Source organism: Mus pahari, chromosome 23, assembly GCF_900095145.1.
Source record: "Mus pahari chromosome 23, PAHARI_EIJ_v1.1, whole genome shotgun sequence".
Classification (NCBI taxonomy): Eukaryota; Metazoa; Chordata; class Mammalia; order Rodentia; family Muridae; genus Mus; species Mus pahari.
In genome coordinates this window covers 11,747,445-11,767,988 of record NC_034612.1, presented here as the reverse complement: position 1 = coordinate 11,767,988, position 20,544 = coordinate 11,747,445, and the positions used below count along the sequence as shown (strand labels likewise).

Genomic DNA, 20,544 nt, shown 5'->3' with positions numbered 1-20,544 from the left:
TTTTTTTGGTTTTTCGAGACAGGGTTTCTCTGTGTAGCCCTGGCTGTCCTGGAACTCACTCTGTAGACCAGGCTGGCCTTGAACTCAGAAATCCGCTCAGGCTACTCTTAAATGGAGTGTCTTTACAGAGCTTTACAGCAACTCTAGTCACACACACAGAAAAGACAATAAAATGGTTCCTACCATACATGGCGTGCGTCTGCTCATGAGCCCCGAACTGAGCAGCGGAAGAAGACACTAAAGCAGGCTGAGCATGTGCTGGCGGAGCTATCATCCTGGCGTTACCTTGTATGACAGGACTGTACACATGAGGATGCTGTGTTGAGACAAAAGAACAGTCATTATGAATGATGAAGTCTAGTTAAGGTTCTTCTTCTTAAAAGACTCACTGTGGGCTGGTGAGATGGCTCAGCAGGTAAGAGCACTCGACTACTCTTCCGAAGGTCCAGAGTTCAAATCCCAGCAACCACATGGTGGCTTACAACCATCCGTAACAAGATCTGACTCCCTCTTCTGGAGTGTCTGAAGACAGCTACGGTGTACTTACATATAGTAAATTAAAAAAAAAAATTAAAAGACTCACCGCGTGTGTCAAATGTATGCATGCACATGTGCAGTGCTACAAGGGGCCTGAATAAGGCACAAATTCCCTGCAGCAGGAGTTACAGGGACTTGTGAGTAGCCACGTGGGTGCTGGGAACACGCCTCACTGCTGAGCCATTGCTCTGTCCCAGTCACTTCTGACTCCTAGCTTCATGGTTCCCAGAAACATTTCAGAGTTCTATTTCTCAGATGCTTCCTTTTCAAATTTTTCTTTTTAATTTAAGACTTATTTTCTTTATGTATATGTGCCTAGTATTTGTGCTCTGTATGGGGACAGCAAGCCCCGGGTCGTCTGCAAGAGCAGCGAGGGCCCTCTCCAACAGGCTCCGAGTGCACCACACAGCAGGCACAGCTTGCGGTTTACAACATGCAAAACTAAGCATACACATAAAAAGAAACATATTTAAAAGGCCCCATTAACTATCTGATACCATAAAACAAAGCCAAAAATCCCATAAACCCATAAAAAAATGGGAATGAGACGCCTTCTTAGGAGTGAAATGAGTTAGGCTCCACTGGTCTTACCTGAGACTGATAATGTGGCACATGCTGGACCAAAGGCTGATTGGGAAACTGCTGAGGGCTGTAGGCAACGTACTGAGTGGAGTAAGCGGGCGGGGTGGCTACGATGGGTGGCCCTGCCGCGGAGGCAGGGTGCATCATGGTGCTTTGATGATGCTGGTCTTGTCGCTGTTGGGGCATATTTGGTACTGCAGGAAAGAAAAAGAAATGGATTAAAAGGAAATGAAACCTTGTCCGTACAATTCATGCGCCTGTGTGGCCTGCAAGGCTCTGTGTGACTCAACTCTGATTCTGCCCGTCAAAACTGTCTTACCCAGCCCCAAGCCCTCTCCAGCTGCTCTGAGCGATTGCTCCACTCAGCTTCAGGTAAGGGATTCAGGGTTTAGCTGCACAGTGACTTTTCCTTCACCTCGTTTTCATAACATAAGATATGGTATTAGGATGGGAGGAGACCACAGGAACTGTCTGATACTCCAAATTATAACGTGTTTAATTAAGAAGGTCAGGAAAGGTTCCTTTCCAAAGAAAAACTGATGACCAAAAAGCCAATACAAATCCAACACCCATCCCTTCACTCCTGCTTTATTCCCATGCAGTTTGCATTGTGTCAGAGCCATTAAGCTTAGGACCTCTGAGACACTAAACAGGGTCCCACCACTGAGCCACACCACCAACTCGACTATATTTTCCAACATCATACAGTACCAAGTACACCAAGTACCAATTTTTATCTGTTTGTTTTGTTTTGTTTTCAAGACAGGGTTTCTCTGTGTAGCCCTGGCTGTCCTGGAACTCACTCTGTAGACCAGGCTGGCCAGACTCAGAATTCTGCCTGCCTCTGCCTCCCAAATGCTGGGAATGATTAAAGGCGTGTGCCACCACGCCCAGCCCCCAAGCAGCACATCACATTATAATTAGCAATACCACCGCCCTACACTGCACAAAAAGAAAGGAAAAATTGCTTGCTGTATGTTTTCCATATTCTTATAAAGGTTCCTTTTCCTGATGTCAGCTAAGAGTTGAGCACATCTTTAATCTCAACACCCAGGAAACAGAGGCAAGAAATCCTGTGTAAGGCTTACAAACGCCCTCTGCATCATCCATGTATTTCCTCCCACAAGCGTATTCAATTGTAACTGTCATGTCTGTTTCTGATGCCATGCTACCTCTGGAAACTGCATGCCCCATGAGGGTACAGCACAGAGAACATATAACCTGGCTTGTGTATGCAGTCACAGAGCTAAAGTCACAGCTGTCTGTGATACCAGTCCCAGGGGTTCTGCTGCCCTTTTCTGGCTTCTGTGCATCCATATAGTACAAGTACAAACACACTAGGAAAACATTTATATATAGAAAAAAATACAGATATTTATATGTGCATGAGTGTTTTGCATGCACGTATGCTGATATACATGTGTATACCTAGTGCGCATCGAGTCCAGAAGAGGGCACTGGATTCCCTGGGACTGGAGTTAGTTACAGATAAGTCGTGAGGCACCACGTGAGAGCTGGATATCAAGCCTAGGTCCTCTGCAAGAGCAGCATGCACTCTTTTTTTTTTTTTTTTTCTTTTTCTTTTTTAAAGATTTATTTATTTATTTATTTATTATATGTAAGTACACTGTAGCTGTCTTCAGACACTCCAGAAGAGGGTGTCAGATCTTGTTACAGATGGTTATGAGCCTCCATGTGGTTGCTGGGATTTGAACTCCGGACTTTCAGAAGAGCAGTCGGGTGCTTTTACCCACTGAGCCATCTCACCAGCCCCAGCATGCACTCTTAACCAATGATTCTCCAGACTCAAAATGCTTCTTTAAAAAGAAGGCTGACAGCCTGGCATGGTGGCACTTGCCTTTAATCCCAGCACTCGGGAGGCAGAGACAGGCAGATTTCTGAGTTTGAGGCCAGCCTGGTCTACAAACTGAGTTCCAGAACAGCCAGAGTTATACAGAGAAACACTTGTCTTGAAAAATCAAAAAAAATTTAAAAAAGAAGAAGAAGAAGAAGAAGAAGAAGAAGAAGAAAGAAGAAAGAAGAAAGAAGAAAGAAGAAAGAAGAAGAAAGAAGAAAGAAGAAAGAAGAAGAAGAAGAAGAAGAAGAAGAAGACGACGACGACGACGACGGTGGTGGCGGCAGCGGCGGCGGCGGCGGCGGCCAAGTGTGATGGGCACAGAACTTGGGGGGCAGGTGGATTTACTATGTGGTATCTGCTAATCAAGAGTCACTTGAATACTCACGATGGCCATCACAAGTGAACACATGCCCTGTGAATTCGAGCTGAAGCCAACTAGTCATTGCACGCAGGTGCTCAATTCATGCAGCATGCAGACACAAGCAAACACAGGCAGGGTTATTCTCACCTTTACCTGCTCTATATGTCTTGGCTTGGTTCACAGGCATGGGCGTCATAGGTATTGGATATAAAGGCTTGAGGGAATTGAAAAGACATCATTAGATTCATATGGTAACAATATATTCATTCTATCACTGCCTTTTAATGTGATCTGGCTAGTGTTTTCTTGACTTCCCCGTGAGCTATTCAAATTAATACCCACAACTAAAAGGAATAACTCTGGCCTATAGAAAATATAAGTCATTTTTCTGAAAGTTAATCCTAAAACTCAGATCCACATACTAACGATACAATACTCCACCTCTACCCACCGCCCACATTTAACTCTACTTGCCATTAGGTGTTCACTTAGTGCCTACCTAGGACACTTGTGCTAAATGCAAGCTATGGCATGGTGTCCAGCAAATCGTAACCATGGAACTTACTTGCACGCCCGGGCTCACTGGGACGGGATACATCATATTGGGTGCGAAGCACACAGGCTGAGTGTACACGGGAGCTGGCTGCTGATGGCCCACCATGGATGGGCTGGGCTGGGCTTGAGGCCGAGGCGATGTTGGGGTAGTAGAAGGCTTTGGCTATAAAAAACAGAATTCCACATCAACTGTCAAGATGAAAAGCAACTATGAAAACAATCTTCAAAGCAGCTTTCCTGATCGTTCTGCCAATTTGTTTTTAACTAGCACTTTTTATTTAAAAGAAAAAGCAAAACAAAACAAACAAACAAATAAACAACACACCCAGAGTCTAGCATGTAAGTAGCTGATTCAGTTTCCAGGGGCTTAAAAAATGGAAAACTTAGGCTGCAGACATTTCTCACTGTTAGAGGGCTGGCATAAACACAGATTTGGTATCAGCACTGTATCATATCTAATCAAGCTAAGATATTTATCAATGAAAAAAAATGTAAAAATTGTAGTAATTTTACAAGGCAAAGGCTATCCATTTTTTTTTTCCCCCTTGGGCCTACACTGACCAAACTCATGACCCTTTTGCCCGCCTCCTGTTTGCTAAGATTACAGGCATGCTCTCCCATGCCTTCCCGAGAAAATGGACTCTCTTGTGTAGTTAGTGAGAGGGCATCTTTGGCCTGGCAGCCTCACTCAATGTGAGCTTACACTGAGCTGTCCCTCACAGCGGCACAACATGACTGACAAGCTCGGGGACATCCCACAGGCCTGGAGGACAGGCTGTCTTGGGGTCCTACAGCTGGGCTCAGGCTGACGGGAGCTCAGGAGAAAGCCGTGAAGAGCACAATGACGTCTCTTCAGACCAGCCGGACAGGGCTATAGCTTACCTGAGAGAAAGAACGAGGGTTGAACTCCTTTGCATTGGGATTCAATGTCGACTTCCTAACTTGCCTAAATGAGAAAGAAAACAACAGGCAGGCCAGTGAAACCTCATGGAACTGCGGCTTTCTCAACTCCGCCACACTCGGCAGCTTTCAGAGGATTGCTGCCATAGACCAGATTTGAGTAATTCTCCATGTTTCAGTCTCCTTCACTGAAACACAGATGCTTAATCTGACAAAGAAACTAATCATACGAGAACAAACGAAAACCAAAGAAACCACATCCCTCAAAAGCAATCAAGAAATATTTCCACTGAAAAGCAGTAGCCCCTTAAAAGGGTGCCTAATGAGGTTAAGTGACAGCTAGCCGCTGCTCCTCCACATGACTGGGTTTAATCCATCTATCGATAACTACAGTTTCAGGCATCTGACACCCTCTTTTGGCCTCTGAAGGTATAGCAAGTGTGTGGTGAACAGTCGGACATGCAGATAAAACACCAATGCTTTTTTTTTGTTTGTTTGTTTTTTTGTTTTTTTTTGAGACAGGGTTTCTCTGGCTGTCCTGGAACTCACTCTATAGACCAGGCTGGCCTCGAACTCAGAAATCCGCCTGCCTCTGCCTCCCGTGTGCTGGGATTAAAGGCGTGCGCCACCACGCCCGGCTAAAACACCAGTGCTTAATGAGTTCACAGTAGTTCCAATTTTTTTTTAAAGATTAGGCTTTGCAATGGATCCAGCTGGCCTCAAACTTAAGATCAGCAGCCCTAGATGCCCAAGAGCTGTGTTAACCAAGCCCTTCCAGCACCGTAGCATACACAGCAATTTGAAATGTGTCAAAATGTCTCAATCACATGCCTTGGCAAAGACCATTGCTCTAGTAAAATTATTTTTCTACAAATCAAGAATAGTGACTAACTTGCCATTCTAAAAGTTCAAGTACAATTAGTTTTTTTTTTGTTGTTGTCCAGAACATAAAAAACAGAATGGTGACTAGGTCTGAGGCTAACACACTAGTCTATTTAATGCCAGATGCACAGAAATAAAGGTTTATAAAGATGTGCTAATCAACAAAACATTTCCTCATCTGGGGCAGCAAATGTCCTTGCAGACAGTAGGGTTAGGCGGAACCAGAATCCCAAGACAGGGCCCTCCAACTGAAACTCTCTCTCCGCAGAAGCAGCTTTTCTTACCCTCACAGCTGCACACAAATCAGACTGGGAAGAGTGCTAAGAATTCAATGACTAGATTCAGCCAAGCTTTCTAACAGCAGCTCTATGTGAAACAGAGAACCCCTTGAAGCAGGTTCCTGGGAGAGAGCATGTGCTGAGGCCCGGGTTACTCACTCAGTTGGGTCTTTCTTCTCTTCTCTGTCATCCTTCTCTTGTTTGCAGGCTGGACTGGAAGTCTGCACCCCTTGGGACGTGACCTCAGGTCCCCTCTTGTGCTCTGCATTACTAAGCATGGAAGGGGAGATGCTAGGGCTGTTGGCCTTGCTGCTGCCACTGGTGCAGTTGCTGCTGCTGCTGCTGCTGTCAATGAAACCATCCTTAGCATTTGCTTCCGTTTTATCTTTGATCAAATCTCGTGACTTTTCTCCTTCTCTATTTTTGCTTAGTAGTTGATCCATAGATTCAGCTGTAGAGCTTGGCTGTAACTAAATATAAGAAATAATTTCCCATTAAGTATAAGCCAAGTATGTGATGGCAATGAAATGCTTTGAATAGATTTTCTGTTCATTATTTTCCGAATATGGCCTTTTTGGTGGACTTGTCTGTTAAGACAGGACAGGGTCTCTGTGTGTAACCGTGGCTGTACTGGAACTCATTATGTAGACCAGGCTGGTTCTGAACTCACTGTGTGATCTGCATCTCTCCACCTCCAGAGTGCTGGAAGGAACTAAAGGCCACCATGCCTGGCTCAGAATATGCGGTTTTTCAGGCACAAATAACAGAATGATACACAAGGCAATTTTAGGAACCAGTATCCAAGACTGGTTAGTAGCCAGGCTGAGCATGGTGGCACAAACCTTTAATTACAGCACTCAGGAAGCAGAGGCAGGTCTGTGAGTTGGAGACCACCTTAGTTTTTACATAGTAAGTTCCCAGAGAGCAGGGCTACGTAGAGAAACCCTGTCTCAACCTCCTACCCCTGTTGCCCAAGGCATAACACAAAAGACTTAACTATTAGACTGATGGTGGCTCATGCCTACAATTTCAGAACTGGAGAGGAAGAGGCAGGAGGAACCAGTACTGTGTGGCTGCCAGTGAACAAGATCTATCAGTTCCGATCCCTTAGACACAGGAAGGTAGAAAGCTACCATGTGGGGCAGAAAGGAAAAGCAGCCTCAAAGGAATAGCTCCCAAAGAGATCAACATCCAGCCGGGCGTGGTGGCGCTTTGATCCCAGCACTCGGGAGGCAGAGGCAGGCGGATTTCTGAGTTCGAGTCCAGCCTTGTCTACAAAGTGAGTTCCAGGACAGCCAGAGCTATACGGAGAAACCCTGTCTCAAAAACACCAAAAAACCAACCCAAACCAAACCAAAAAAAAAAAAAAAAAAAAAAAAGCAAAAAACAAAAATAAATAAATAAAAAATAAAATAAATCAACATCTAATCTAAACAAAAACTAACTTTAAAATCCCAACAGCTCAGTCATCTATAGGATGGAACACAGGGCCCCCCCTGGAGGAGCTAGAAAAAAATACCCAAGGAGCTAAAGGGGTCTGCAAACCCTGTAGGTGGAACAACAATATGAACTAACCAGTACCCCCCAGAGCTGCATATGTAGCAGAAGATGGCCTAATCGGCCATCATTGGGAAGAGGCCCCTTGGTCTTGTAAACTTTATATGCCCCAGCACAGGGGAACACCAGGGCCAAGAAGTGGGAGTGGGTGGGTTGGGGAGCAGGGTGGGGGGAGGGTATAGAGGACTTGTGGGATAGCATTTGAAACGTAAATGAAGAAAATGTCTAATTAAAAAAAAAAAAAAATCCCAACAGCATGAGAAAGGGGAAGGGGAGAGAACAGGAGATGGAATGTGCTCAGAGTTTATCATATACATTTATATGAATATGCTTATGAAACCTAGGACAATACACAAAGACCATATGACAATTTAAAGATTAGGGCTGGAGTGATGGCTCAGTAGACATTTGCACGTTCTGTTCTTGCAGAGGACCCAGGTTCAGTTCCCAGCACTTACACGGTCACAATCTCTAAAATTTTAGTTTCAAGGGATCTGGTGTCCTCCTTGGGCTCTGGGTACAGCATAAATGCAATGCACTTACATACATTCAGGCAAAACACCAGACACATGAAATAAAAATGAATCTTCATAAAATGCAAAGAGCTAGAGAGACTGCTCAAGCCTGAAGACATAAGCTCAAGGGCCAGAACCCAGGTAAAGGGGAGGAAGAGCCAACTGCAAGTCCTCTAATCTCTGCACATACCCACACCACACAAAAACACGCTAGGAATAAAATTTAAAAAAGCATTTTCCATTTCTATTCGTATAATGGCAAAATTACCTATAGATCCAAACTGTGTTATTTGCTTAATCCACACAATGGCACAAATTTTGATGTAGGTATTTTATGGCAAACCCATGGAGAAAACAGTACAATTAAATTTCTGTAGGGAAGGGATATGTGTGTTGGGTGGGACTAGACTCAACTAGTTCACAGTAAACGCACAGAGGTAAACTCCACCCAAACCCAACCCTTTTTGCAACTCAGAGAAAAATCTATATCTGCATAATCTCAATCACTAAGCATTAACGGATCAGACACAGAAATCCTCCATATCAAATTTCCAATACTCAAGAGAAAGAGGGCAGTTCAAAATCAAACTTCCACGTCACGAGGATGGCTGGATGCAGTACTCCAGAGAGCCGAAGCTTGCCCTTCCCTAACCATGGGGCCCTGTGCAGATGATTTAACCTCACTGCCTCAGTTTCCCGACACACACACACACACTGCAGGCAGTGACAGAAACTGCTTCAGAACATCACTGCGACAGGAGGGGCTGGGACAGAAGCAGGGGAAAGTGTCTGAAACACAGGAAGCACTCAATGTCAACGACTGACTTGAGCAAAACAATGAACACAAAGGACGGCAATCAACATCACTGGCCATGAGAGCTCTGCATATGAAAACCAATATGGACCACAACTAAGACCATGAACCCCAGCACCTTCAGAGGAATGGACGCCCCCACACATGGCCAGGCGGGGTGTGTGCCTGCCACACGAAGCAGCTGCAGTTACAAAGTAAGTCTCTGTCTCAAAAACAACCCAAATGAAAATAAAAGGGACGCGCTGGCGGGCGGCGGGGGAGTGTCCAAGGGGGCCGCGGCTGCCGCGGTTAAACGACTGGTAGGTCCTGCAAAGACTCAACACACTACCACATGATGCAGATTTTCCAATCCTAGAGAAAGGACGACACATGTTCACATGATGCCAAGCCTCAGTGTTTCTGTTGGCATTATTCATCCTTGTAAGAAAGCAAGAATAACCCAGAGCCATTGTGCAGAATTGTAACAAAGCACAGCTGTATACTCTCAACATGTGTGTGTGCGCGTGTGTGGACTTTCTTGTATGCATCTCAAATAACAAGAACGTTTAAATGGGCTAATAAAACACCCCGACTGCTCTCGAGATAGTTACATCAACGGTCAATGAATCTATGACAAATGCTCAAGATCACTAGGCACAAGGGAAATTTGAGTTGAAACTCCATTGAGGAAACTGGAGTTTGAAGTGGTTATGAGTGTGAAGTCCTCTGGAAGATGATGCAAGCTCCGTTTCCAGCAGCTGCACCATGCAGCACACAACCACCAGTCACTGAGCACACAATTCCAGGGGACTCAAAGCCTGTGAGGAGACCTCGCCAGGTATCCTCATTCACGGACACTCTCACACACACACACACACACACACACACACACACACACACACGCACGCGCGCGCGCGCGCGCTCCTATAATATAAATTTAAAAGATGCGCTTATTTTAGACAAGATATACACACATACTCTTAACCCTCTTAACTCAATCAGAATGGCAGAAACAAACAGCAAATGGCGGTGAGAATATGGAGTAAAGAGAATCCTTTTTGCTCCCACCAGAAAACAATGCTGGTGGGAATGTAAAGCTGTCCAGTCTCTATGGACTAAAAAGAGCTAGGCTGGAGAGATGGCTCAGTGGTTAAGAGTACTGCCATTCTTCCAGGTTCAGTTGCCAGCACGCACACGGACTCAGGCTTACCAACTGTGTGCGGCTTCAGCTCCAGAGCACCTGCACATATACGCACACACACATCCATACAAATAAAACTGTCAAGTAAATCATGAAAAAAACCCAAACATAAAAAATTAAAACTAGGCCTGCCATTTGACCCAGCCATTAAATCTCAAAGGACTCCAAAGCCGAGTCACAGGTAGTGTTCCTTATCAACATCACTTGCCGGGCTATTCACAATATCTATTTACAGAACCAAGCCAGGGGTCTATTAACAGAGGACTGACTGCCTGAGGAGACATGGCATGGGTACTCAGCTTTGGTCATCCAAAAAAACAATTGTATCATTCACAGGAAAATAAATATAACATCAGAGAATCAGATTAAGCAAATTAATTCAGAAAAGACAATTATTACATGTTTTCTCTCATTTGTGAGTTTTAAGATTTAATACAGAGATACAAAAGCATGTATATATAGGTATATAAAAGCTAAATAATAGCTAAATTTTATGACTCCCTGAGCAGGTATTTCAGTGTAACGTGGTGGGAGGATGGTGGCTCACTCAGTGGCTAAGAACATGCACTGTTCTCTCCCAACAGAGTAGAGCATGGCTCCCAGCACCCAGACAGGGCAGCTCTAACAAGCTCTAGGAAAATATCACACCACTGGCCCCTGGGAGTGCCTCCATTCATGTGCTTATTCTAACACACAGATACATGTAATTAAAAATAATAAAACAGTATAGGGGGCTAGAGAGATGACTCAGTGATTAAGAGCACTGACTGTTCTTCCAGAAGTCCTGAGTTCAAATCCCAGCAACCACATGGTGGCTCCCAACTATCTGTAATGGGATCTGATGCCCTCTTTCAGTTTGTCTGAAGATAGCTATAGTGTACTCACATACATTAAAATAAATAAATCTTAAAAAAAAAAAAAAAAAAACCCAACAGGGAGAGGATGGCCTAGTCGGTCATCCATGGGAGGAAAGGCCCTAGGTCCTGTGAAGGTTCTATGCCCCAGTATTGGGGAATGCCAGGGCCAGGAATAGGAGTGGGTGGGTTGAGAAGCAGGGGGAGTGGGGGATTTTCCGAGGGGAAACTAGGAAAGGGGATAATGAGGATAATATTTGAAATGTAAATAAAGAAAATATCTAAAAAAAAAAAAAAANAAAAAGAAAAGAAAAAAAAAGGGAAACTCATAGATTAAAACAAAACAACCCAACAGTATAGAATTCAAAGGATAAAAAGTTATTGGTCTAAATGTAATTTGGGGGGAAGGAAGGGTGGTAAAGAGCACAGTGATTCTTCCACAGGACCCAGAGTCAATTTCTAGCATCCACATGGCTGCTCACATATGCTTATAACAACAATTCCGAGGATCTGACATCCTCACACATACATACATACATACATACATACATACATACATACTTACAGGGAAAACACCAATGCACATAAAATAAAAACAAAGAATTCACTTAAAAAAATTAATATAAGTTAACGTAGTATCTAAGCTAAAGCTACTTGTAAATTTTGTGTGGAAGAATGACAAAGTAACCAAGGAGGGCTCTGGAAGCTTGTCTTAGGATAGGAAGCGAGGGTACAGGAACACTCCCACCAAGGGAATTCAGCCCTGGGTTCAATCATCAGCACCACAAAGGATGAATGAACAAGTGAATGAATTTATCACAGATTGGAAAGTGAGCTAACTCAGAACACATTACATCTTCTACTGCACACACTATAAGCACTGACGTGGTCAGTCCTCAACTTTAGGCCTATTGAGCAGTGAGCTTTTGTGTGTCAGTTTTCAAAGTAAGATCGTATCCTTTGTCACCTGCAGTCTTGTTACACACACATACACATACACACCCCCAAAACCAAACAAAAACCTTGTGATCTTTAAGTTATTGTACTTAGAACAGACAAAGACATCTTTAAGAGTAATTGTCAAGGGGCTGGAGAGATGGCTCAGTGGTTAACAGTATTTATTGCTCTTCCAGAGAATCTAAATTCAATTTCTAACACCCACATCAGGCAGCTCACCATTGCCTTAACCCCATTTCCAAATGATGACAATTTCTTCTGCCCTCAGAGGGCACTTGAAGTACTATGTACATACCTACTCACAGACAGACAAGACTAGATACACATACACACCCACACACACATATTCTCATTCTCATTCTCTCTCTCTCTCTCTCTCTCTCTCTCTCTCTCTCTCTCTCTCTCTCACCCTGTGGGCTGGAGAGAGACATTAGCGGTTAAGAGCACTGGCTGCTCTTCCAGAGGACCTGAGTTCAGTTCCCAGAGCCTACATGGTAGCTCATGACCATCTGCAGCTGCAGTTCCAGGAAATCCCATGCCCTTTGCTGGTTTCAAAGGACACCAGGCCGACCCATACCCCGAATACATAATGCAAACACTCATATGCATGAAAAACAACTGAAAAAAAATTTAGCTTGCAGCACAACTGACTTAAGACACGAGTGTAAGGTGTGTGTGTATTTTAATAGAGTACTTTTGTGAACTGGCCATAAAAATCATTATGTTTGCTATTTCTTTTTTAACTCTAACCAGTCGATAGAGAACTTACCCTAAAATCATTCTTAAACTTCTTTAAGTCATCAATCTGTTTTCTGTGTTCAGAAACACCTGGTGACACACCTGTAAAACCAAAACCTGTTAGATTCTATTTACTGTTAACTTTAAACTCAAAATTTTTAAGTATGGAATGTTAGACATGAGAACAGAGGCCAGAGTGTTGGTGCACACCTCTAACATCTTTAATCGGAGCCCTGGGCTGAGGGAGAGATAAGTAAGAAGCGAGGACAGGTCTACCACCTAAAGACGAGCGATTCAAGTATCCGTCTGGCTAAACACTTCTTAGTTTCTATAATTGTGTCTAAAAACTTAAACTCTAACCTTTGTTTTCAGCTTTTGAAAAGCTAGGTGATGTTTCACTTGCTTTAATATTTTCTTTATTCCCTGCAGGAGAGTTCTGCCTCTGATCTTGAAGCCTGGAATCTTTTGCTAGAAAAGAAATTTTAAAAAGCAAAGCACTAGTATTAGACAGATTAGGACAACAGTGAGTAAACACCCAACACGTCTAACTTTCTGGCTTAGGGAAAAATGGGTTTCATTAAACTGAGTTTATTCCCAGTCATCACATCAAAATTCAATAAGCATGCTCATCCAATAGGCATGTCACACTAGGACAGGTCAGCGCCTCTGATGCCAGACATTAGTTAATCTCCATGGAATAGCTCTACCAGAGACAGAACCTGGCACCCACAAAAGCATCTCTGTATTCAGAACACAGCTCTCGGCCGTGCGTGGGTTACAACAGGAAAGGTGTTGGTCGCATACCCTCAACAGATGGGGTCAGTGCTCTGTTGGACGCAGGGCTGGCAGGAGTCGGGGATGCAGCGGGAACAGGCATGGAAACGGCTTCAGCAGGGATGATGCCAGCTTGGGGAGAAGCAAGCACAGGCCCGCTGGGAGAGTTTCCAATGCTGCTCTGCCTGGGAGACCTGGGTCTGTGAGTTTTGGGAGATAACCTTGGAACTAGAAGCAAAAAGATACTCATTAAATTCTCAGAAATATCTTATGGCAGAAATTACCAATCTCTAAGTACCACCGTGGTTTCCCTCCTAATTAAATGAGTGAACTTTGAAGTATTTTGAGTAAAGTTCAATGGCAAGTCAAAGCATACTTAAATTGAAAAAAAAAAAAAAAAAAAGACAACATTCAAAGTGTAACATTGATTCAAGGTGAGAGATCTCTACCATACCTCTCTCCTCTCCTTCCATCAATACACGAGATAAAATTGATGGTAGTTTGCTGCCAAGCCTATGTGCTTTTCCTTGCAACATAAAGATCCACTGCCAGTGCTGAAGGAAATTAGGATGCACCTAGCCTCAAGGGGTACATAACACAGAATGAATGCCTTCCACACAACTGCTTAATGCTTCCTAGTCCATTAAAAACCTATTTGCAGGCTTCAGAGTAAAGAGGTTAATGAAAATGGTTCAATCAAACATTATAGAAGGAAACTGTTCACAACTTTTCAGGGAAAGGTCAACCCTGTAACACGATTCTCACTGTATCCCTCAACTGTCTCTATTCTCATATTTATAAAAAAGTTGCTTACTTATAATAAGGTTAAAACACCTCAAGATTCTTTACTTGTTAATCTTCAGTTTAAAAGACCAAGAAAACTAGCACAAAGAAATGTACAGGGCAATCAGTACAACTGCACACCTTACAGGGGTAAGCGTACTATATAATGGTATAGCAAATAAAAACAGACATTTAACAGAACTGGGTTTTTTTTTTTGTTTTGTCTGTCTGATTTTTTAAGCTTAAAGACCTTTTCCTGGTAAGACCAGAAGAACAGGCACAAGCTCTAGCTCCTCACTCCCAGGAGAAGACACTACAGACCAACAGGACCAACACAGCAGCCCAAGCAGGCCTAATTCTAACCCTGCTCCAAGCAGGACCTCGGCTGCAGCTGCTGACGGTCAGAGGCTCCTCAGGCACTCATAACAAAAGCTGAGCCTCTCCTAGTGCAGACTACTCCTTGAGGAGCACCAGGTGACTATCTGGTTACTCCACACACAGACGCCATGGAAACCCACAGCAGTAAGAAACCTAAGCAGGTTTACAAAATGTATACAGGGTCAGAGTTCCAGAGGGATGGGACAGTTCCTTCAACTAGTGTCTTAATAACCATGGTAACTGGCAACACCTGCTTATGCCACTGCATTTCATCTGTACCATCTCAGATCTTCAGCTCTGCACAGTGTCATACCTACCCCCACTGACCACTGAGGACCACGTTCCCCCTGCAGGACTGGTCCTTGCCACTGGAGGAGCAGCTGCTTCACTTGGGGGATTGTGGGATACAAATTCTAGGCCACTAGACATGGAGCCTCTCCCAGCGGAGACTCTGTGATTCCGAGGGTGGCGCTGTGCCTTTGGAGACATCCTCGGGGGGCCTGAGGAAGACAGAAGGGTGTCACAGGATATCACATCAGTCCTGCCGCGCCCACCTTACCGCTCTTCTTGCTAGACACAGACATAACTCTTACTTCCTTAGCAGGTTTTCCTTGGTTAGAATATGAACCACACTATATTGATTTCTGGCCACACTAAGAATTTTTTTGTGGGATGTCATTTATGTCAGTATGTTTTATTTCCCCTTTTTACAATTCGTTTTTACTTTTAATTATATTGTCTGTGTGAGGGTGTGCACATGAGTCCCTCTGGAAAGCAGAAAGCTCTCTGACAGCTGACCCATCTTTCCAGCCTTATTTCCTTTCACTATTAAAGCAAGGAGGAAATAAACTTGATGGTGAGAAATCAAACAACATGGCCCAAGTGTTTAACTACATGCATTTAAAAACAAGTTATCATAATGTTTTTGAAGGAAGCACAGCTGCATGATGGGATATTATCAGTTTACCTTTCTAACAGATTTTATTATTTCCAAAATGAGACAAAACTTTTTTTTTTTTTTAACAGTGATAGGAAGCAAGCTTGGGAGCCCATACTTGTTAGGCTATCGGTCCATCTTGGAGCTACATCCTTCAGGGCTCCAGGTAAAGAAGGAACTTAAGCAGAAACCTCAGATCTCCTCTCCGTCTTTTGCCCAGGCCGTCCTCACATGTGTGTGGCTGCCACGTAAGAGCAGAACAAGGACACTCTGCAGAAGGCTGCACTGTGAGAGCTGACAACTCTCACCATCACTGTCTCTGCCACCCTTGGGGACTGCTGGGAATACAGCCTGTAGCACACAAGTCCAGAACTACCCCTCCTAACACATGCTCTCTGCTGTGTCCTCAGTGGGAACACAGTCAGACATGTGCTCTGAGGAAATGCTAACTCATGTTAGAATTTCCCTTTTTTTAATGTTTAAAATGTATTAATTACTATAGGGTATGTGTGGTATGGGCTGGGTTTGTATGTGCTGGCTCGCGCTCGCGCTCTCTCTCTCTCTCTGTGTGTGTGTGTGTGTGTGTGTGTGTAGGTGAGAAGTCAACTTTGTGGAGTCACTTCTCTTTTTGCACCTTTACATGAGTTCCAGAGACCAAACCCAGGTCATGAGGTTTGCATGGCTAGGGCATTCACCCACAAAGCCACCTTGCCAGCCTCCCATCAGGGCTTTCACCTGGGGGTACCTGCACCCTCGAGCTGTACAGCAGCATTTCATCTGACTACAATGGAATGCTTACAGTTCCCTTGTGCTCAGTGCTTTCTGACACATTCTCTGGGAATAAGTGCCTCCACCCAAACGGTCTGCAACAGCTCCCTGTTGCCGCTAGGAGTCACCAGAGAGGCACACATTAAAAGTCTGTGACATTTGCCTTTGCAACATTGTACTCTTCTGTTCTGAATTCCCTTCTGTGTGGGCAAAAATTTAACAGTAGCTAAAGTAGTCTATTCTCAAACAGCTTCGTTAGAAAACTTTATTGGTCTTGATCAGTTATATTCACTATGATTTTACCAAGACCAGGTGATTAGAATATAAACTCAAGTGCTCTGAACTTAGACCTTAGAACCTGCATTAAATCAGAATGCTACCTTTTTCAGGGAGGGTGGCAGGGATAGGGTCTCACCATATAGTCCTGGCAGGCTTAGAACTCATTATATATGAGCCAAACTGACCTCGACTTTCAGCAATCCTCTTGCCTGTAGCCCGGGCACTGGGAAACATGTGCCACAAAGTATATGGCATGCAACAATGGTGAATTCAGCATCAAATACACACAACTTGATATGAGCCAAAAAGACAGAAAAGGCTCAATCTATACCTGTTTTGCAATTGATAAACTTTAGATAAAGGTCTCCCCACAGATTAAAGCAGCCTTTCACTATAGTGATACTGTAAAACTAATTTAAAATAATGATTCAATTAAATTAGTAATTCCTCAGGCACTCTAAAAACTACTGTTACCTGAGGGCAGACGTACAAGGCCACTACAAGGGATGTCATGGATCACAAAGGACCCCAAAATAGTACTCCTGCCTTTGGCCAACAGGAAGGTTCCCTGGCACCCTCACCAGGGAGCTGAATGTGGCAGCCCCCATAAGCCCAGCCACCCAGGAGCAGAAGTGCCCACTTCATTCATCCCTGCCACTGCCCAGGGCCGAGACCTCCCCGGGCTGCACAGGAGCACTATTACCAGACAGGCCAGAGCCCATCTCTACAGCCAGGCAGTGCAGGGCATTATACATAGCACTTATCAAATTTTACTCTAGTGAACAAAAGGTTACTAGAAGTAGTTTTAATAAACTAAAGTTAAAACACCAAAATTATAGGTTATTAAATAATGAAGAGGAAACTACTTTGTAATCATAACTCACAAAGGAGCTAAACAAAGACAAACAAAAACATGAACAAATCGTGGTATTGTACCTTCTGAAGACATGCGTTTAGGCATAGTAGAGACAGGAGCTGGAGAACCATGAGCAGAGGGGTGAGACGGGGGTCTGGAGGGCCTCGAGGGGGGCCTGGAGGGCGGCCGTGTAGGGGTGGCTGCCCGAGGTGGAAGAGAGTTGGGACCTGACTGGTAGCGAGAAGGTGGGCGAGAGGAAGGAGATGGGCAAGGCGATGGCCAGGGAACACCTGACAGAACAAATGATATGAAGGAAAGTATAAAAACTAAAGAAAAAAATGAGGGAAAAGTAAACAGAAAAAAAAGTAAAATGACAAAAATGATTTCTTGTACATTTAACCCTTTGAGGACAGTCATTTGATCTGTGATAAGTTTTAGTACAACTTAACTGACACAAATTCACATTTTACTTTCACCTCCTTAAAATTCAGTCTGTTGAAATGAATCCACGTTCCCAAAGGGTTAATTAGGATCTACACATACTACTGAAGAAGACAGTTAAGACTCTGCCTCGTATGCCTACTTCTTCAGCTGTTGTCAGCCATCACTTGTGAAGAGAATGTCGCACACACAGATAATCCCCTCGATAAACACACTGACTCCTGCTCGGGAAGGCAGTCCCTTCACTGGTCTTAGCTCTCAACAATAAACAGAAACAGCAGCCTCTAACACCACTGTCCAAGCTCTTTTCCTACTCTCACATGAGGTTCCTCAGGTCTATATCTGAACTGAAATATCAGTTTCAAAGGTCATTAGCCACATCCTGTTCAGGTAGAAATGAAAGCTTACTTCTATTGTTTTCTAGAATGCTGGAAGAATAGCACCCTATGCTTAGAAGAATCTCATCCTGATGCACAGGAATGAATGGCCCCGTCTATCTACTGTCTGCACACCACAGGGTAAGCCTCAGGGCACAAACCTGTCATCAGGGCACCCCCCAGCCCCACCCCGTCAGCTACGTCCCCAGCACTTAGTTAACAGTCCAGGGTTCCTCTCCAGTAGTCTAGGGGGCTCCACTCACTGGAGTATCATACATTTCTCATCCCCCTCCACGTTTTTAACTTGAAAATTCTATTCATAAACAACTGAAAATCTTCACTCAGTGAGCAAATAAATTTCACCATCATTACTAAGTAGGAAAACTACTCAAGACTGTTTCCTTGGAAGAGGAATTCTGCTCTTACTTGGCTGACATTCTTCACCCCACTCCCTTCCTTTACACCAGGTCTCACACAACCCAAGCTGGCTCAGGCTGCCTATGGAGCTGGACTGCTCAGCATGAGGGGCCTGCCTCACTCCTCTTGCGCTGCTACAACCTTCCTCCCTGACACTGGCTGTCCACTCTCTTTCCCTGTCAGCTACCATATTTCTAAATGATTCACTTCTGCTGTCCCATCTCCAGATTGCTGTACTCACCTATAATCTGTATTCAACTGACTGGGGACACTACACAAAATGCCTTCCTACTTAAAGCTCCCAGCTGCTACACTCTAACGCCTACTCTCAGAAATCAAAGGTTGTCTGTGCTGTATTTGTAAGCACAATTCTCTCATGACTTTCCTCACCTGACTCTTGCTTATTTCTGATATTACAAATCACCCTAAGTTCTTCCTTGAAGTAAGCAGAATGGAATCCATCACAGTCAATGAAAACGAATCTGCACTAACTCAGTGTCTTTCTCATGAACTATGCCCACTGCGTCATCACCTAGTGTCTTACAAGTTTCCATTCTGTCTGTCTGTGGAGTGTCTTAGGCCAAATGAGTATGAGAGGATGAAACAGCTCAGGACATGCTGTCACCCTACACGCGCCAAGGACAGATACAGTGTTATACTGTTTAGTAGCCACAAAACAAACTACATTATAGATAATAAAAACTACTCCAAAATATTCACAAACAGCATGCACATTCCTATCAGATATGCAAACTCTTAAATGTTTAGATAGTTCTGTATTACATCAAAAACATTAACAAATAAGGTCAAAATACTTGCCTCCATTAACTACTCTTTGGTCTGAGCCAGTGTTAGGGTTGAAATCTGAAGCGTGAGAAGCAGCTCTTGACGGCGTAGAGCCTGGTCCAGGCTGGCCCATCCGTGGTGAGCTCTGTCTCCCACTTCCCCAGGATATGACTTCTCTGTTTCTTTGTCCAGGAGGAATATATTTATTGTCCCTGGAAGTGAGAGATCCTCTAAATCATTTATCCTAAAAAGTACTGGGCTAACAAAACACACTGAAAGGTACACTAAGTAGAAGACTGTGTCACATAAGCCTCAGTCTCACCACATGGTCTCACAGCCCTGCAGGTCTCGGCCACCAGCACTTTAACAAGGTGTGCTCACTCTCATCCTGACACTCAGTGATGATTAGGGAAATCATAAGACTCAGCTTTACCCACAATGCAGCAGGTTTTCTACTGTTTTGAGTAAATGACAGACCCACAGTCCTGCAAACGCATGCAACCACTGCGCCATCATTTCTCCTTTCGCAGTCACTCCACACTGCCTTTAGCTCATGTGTTCTCAGAGCAAGCATCATGAACACTGAACTTTCACATAAGGTTCACCTCTCTCTAGTTTTTTCCAGTTTTCCCACCATGAGTGTGTCTGGCAGCTTGCCGCTTTCTGCTCTAATGCTGTGTGTCACACTGACAGTCTCTCTGACTCAGGGTCTTCGTCCCTCACTGTTCCCTACAGACCACTCTTCAAGAATGGCACACAAGTGCTTCTGCTACCTGCCACCATAGCATCAAGAGTATCCTGGGTTCTTAGCCTTTAAGAGGCCAGATTCTCTTAGAGAACCATGTTCTACAGAGGAGAAATAACTCCCCACACTCCCAGGGGCAGACAGGCTCCATTATCATACCAAAATTGTCACCTCCTGGTGAGGCTCTCTACAACTACACAGGCAATGCTACTTCTTCCCCATTCTGATGTTCTAATGCTCCGAACAGATCTTCATCATGCAAGCTACAGTGCCACTAGGTGACTGGGTCCCACTCTCCGACCTTGTTTTAAGGAGCTCCTCAGGGAGCCGGGCAGTGGTGGCACATGCCTTTAATCCCAGCACTTGGGAGGCAGAGGCAGGCGGATTTCTGAGTTCGAGGCCAGCCTAGTCTACAAAGTGAGTTCCAGGACAGCC

At 44.2% G+C, this 20,544-nt stretch overlaps 1 protein-coding gene across 1 annotated transcript in view; it reads right to left on the bottom strand.

Annotated features, from left to right (window-relative positions):
- Atxn2 (ataxin 2) overlaps positions 1-20,544 on the bottom strand; it is a 97,878-nt gene that overhangs the window by 12,483 nt on the left and 64,851 nt on the right. The window contains exons 8-19 of the mRNA XM_029533865.1: positions 19,398-19,596; positions 17,424-17,633; positions 14,821-15,003; positions 13,373-13,570; positions 12,929-13,036; positions 12,600-12,670; positions 6,113-6,423; positions 4,776-4,839; positions 3,904-4,056; positions 3,486-3,552; positions 1,129-1,313; positions 184-316 (exon numbers count right to left, since the gene is read on the bottom strand). Of these exons, the coding sequence (XP_029389725.1) occupies positions 184-316; positions 1,129-1,313; positions 3,486-3,552; positions 3,904-4,056; positions 4,776-4,839; positions 6,113-6,423; positions 12,600-12,670; positions 12,929-13,036; positions 13,373-13,570; positions 14,821-15,003; positions 17,424-17,633; positions 19,398-19,596 (1,882 nt within the window). The remainder of the gene's footprint in view (positions 1-183; positions 317-1,128; positions 1,314-3,485; positions 3,553-3,903; positions 4,057-4,775; positions 4,840-6,112; positions 6,424-12,599; positions 12,671-12,928; positions 13,037-13,372; positions 13,571-14,820; positions 15,004-17,423; positions 17,634-19,397; positions 19,597-20,544) is intronic.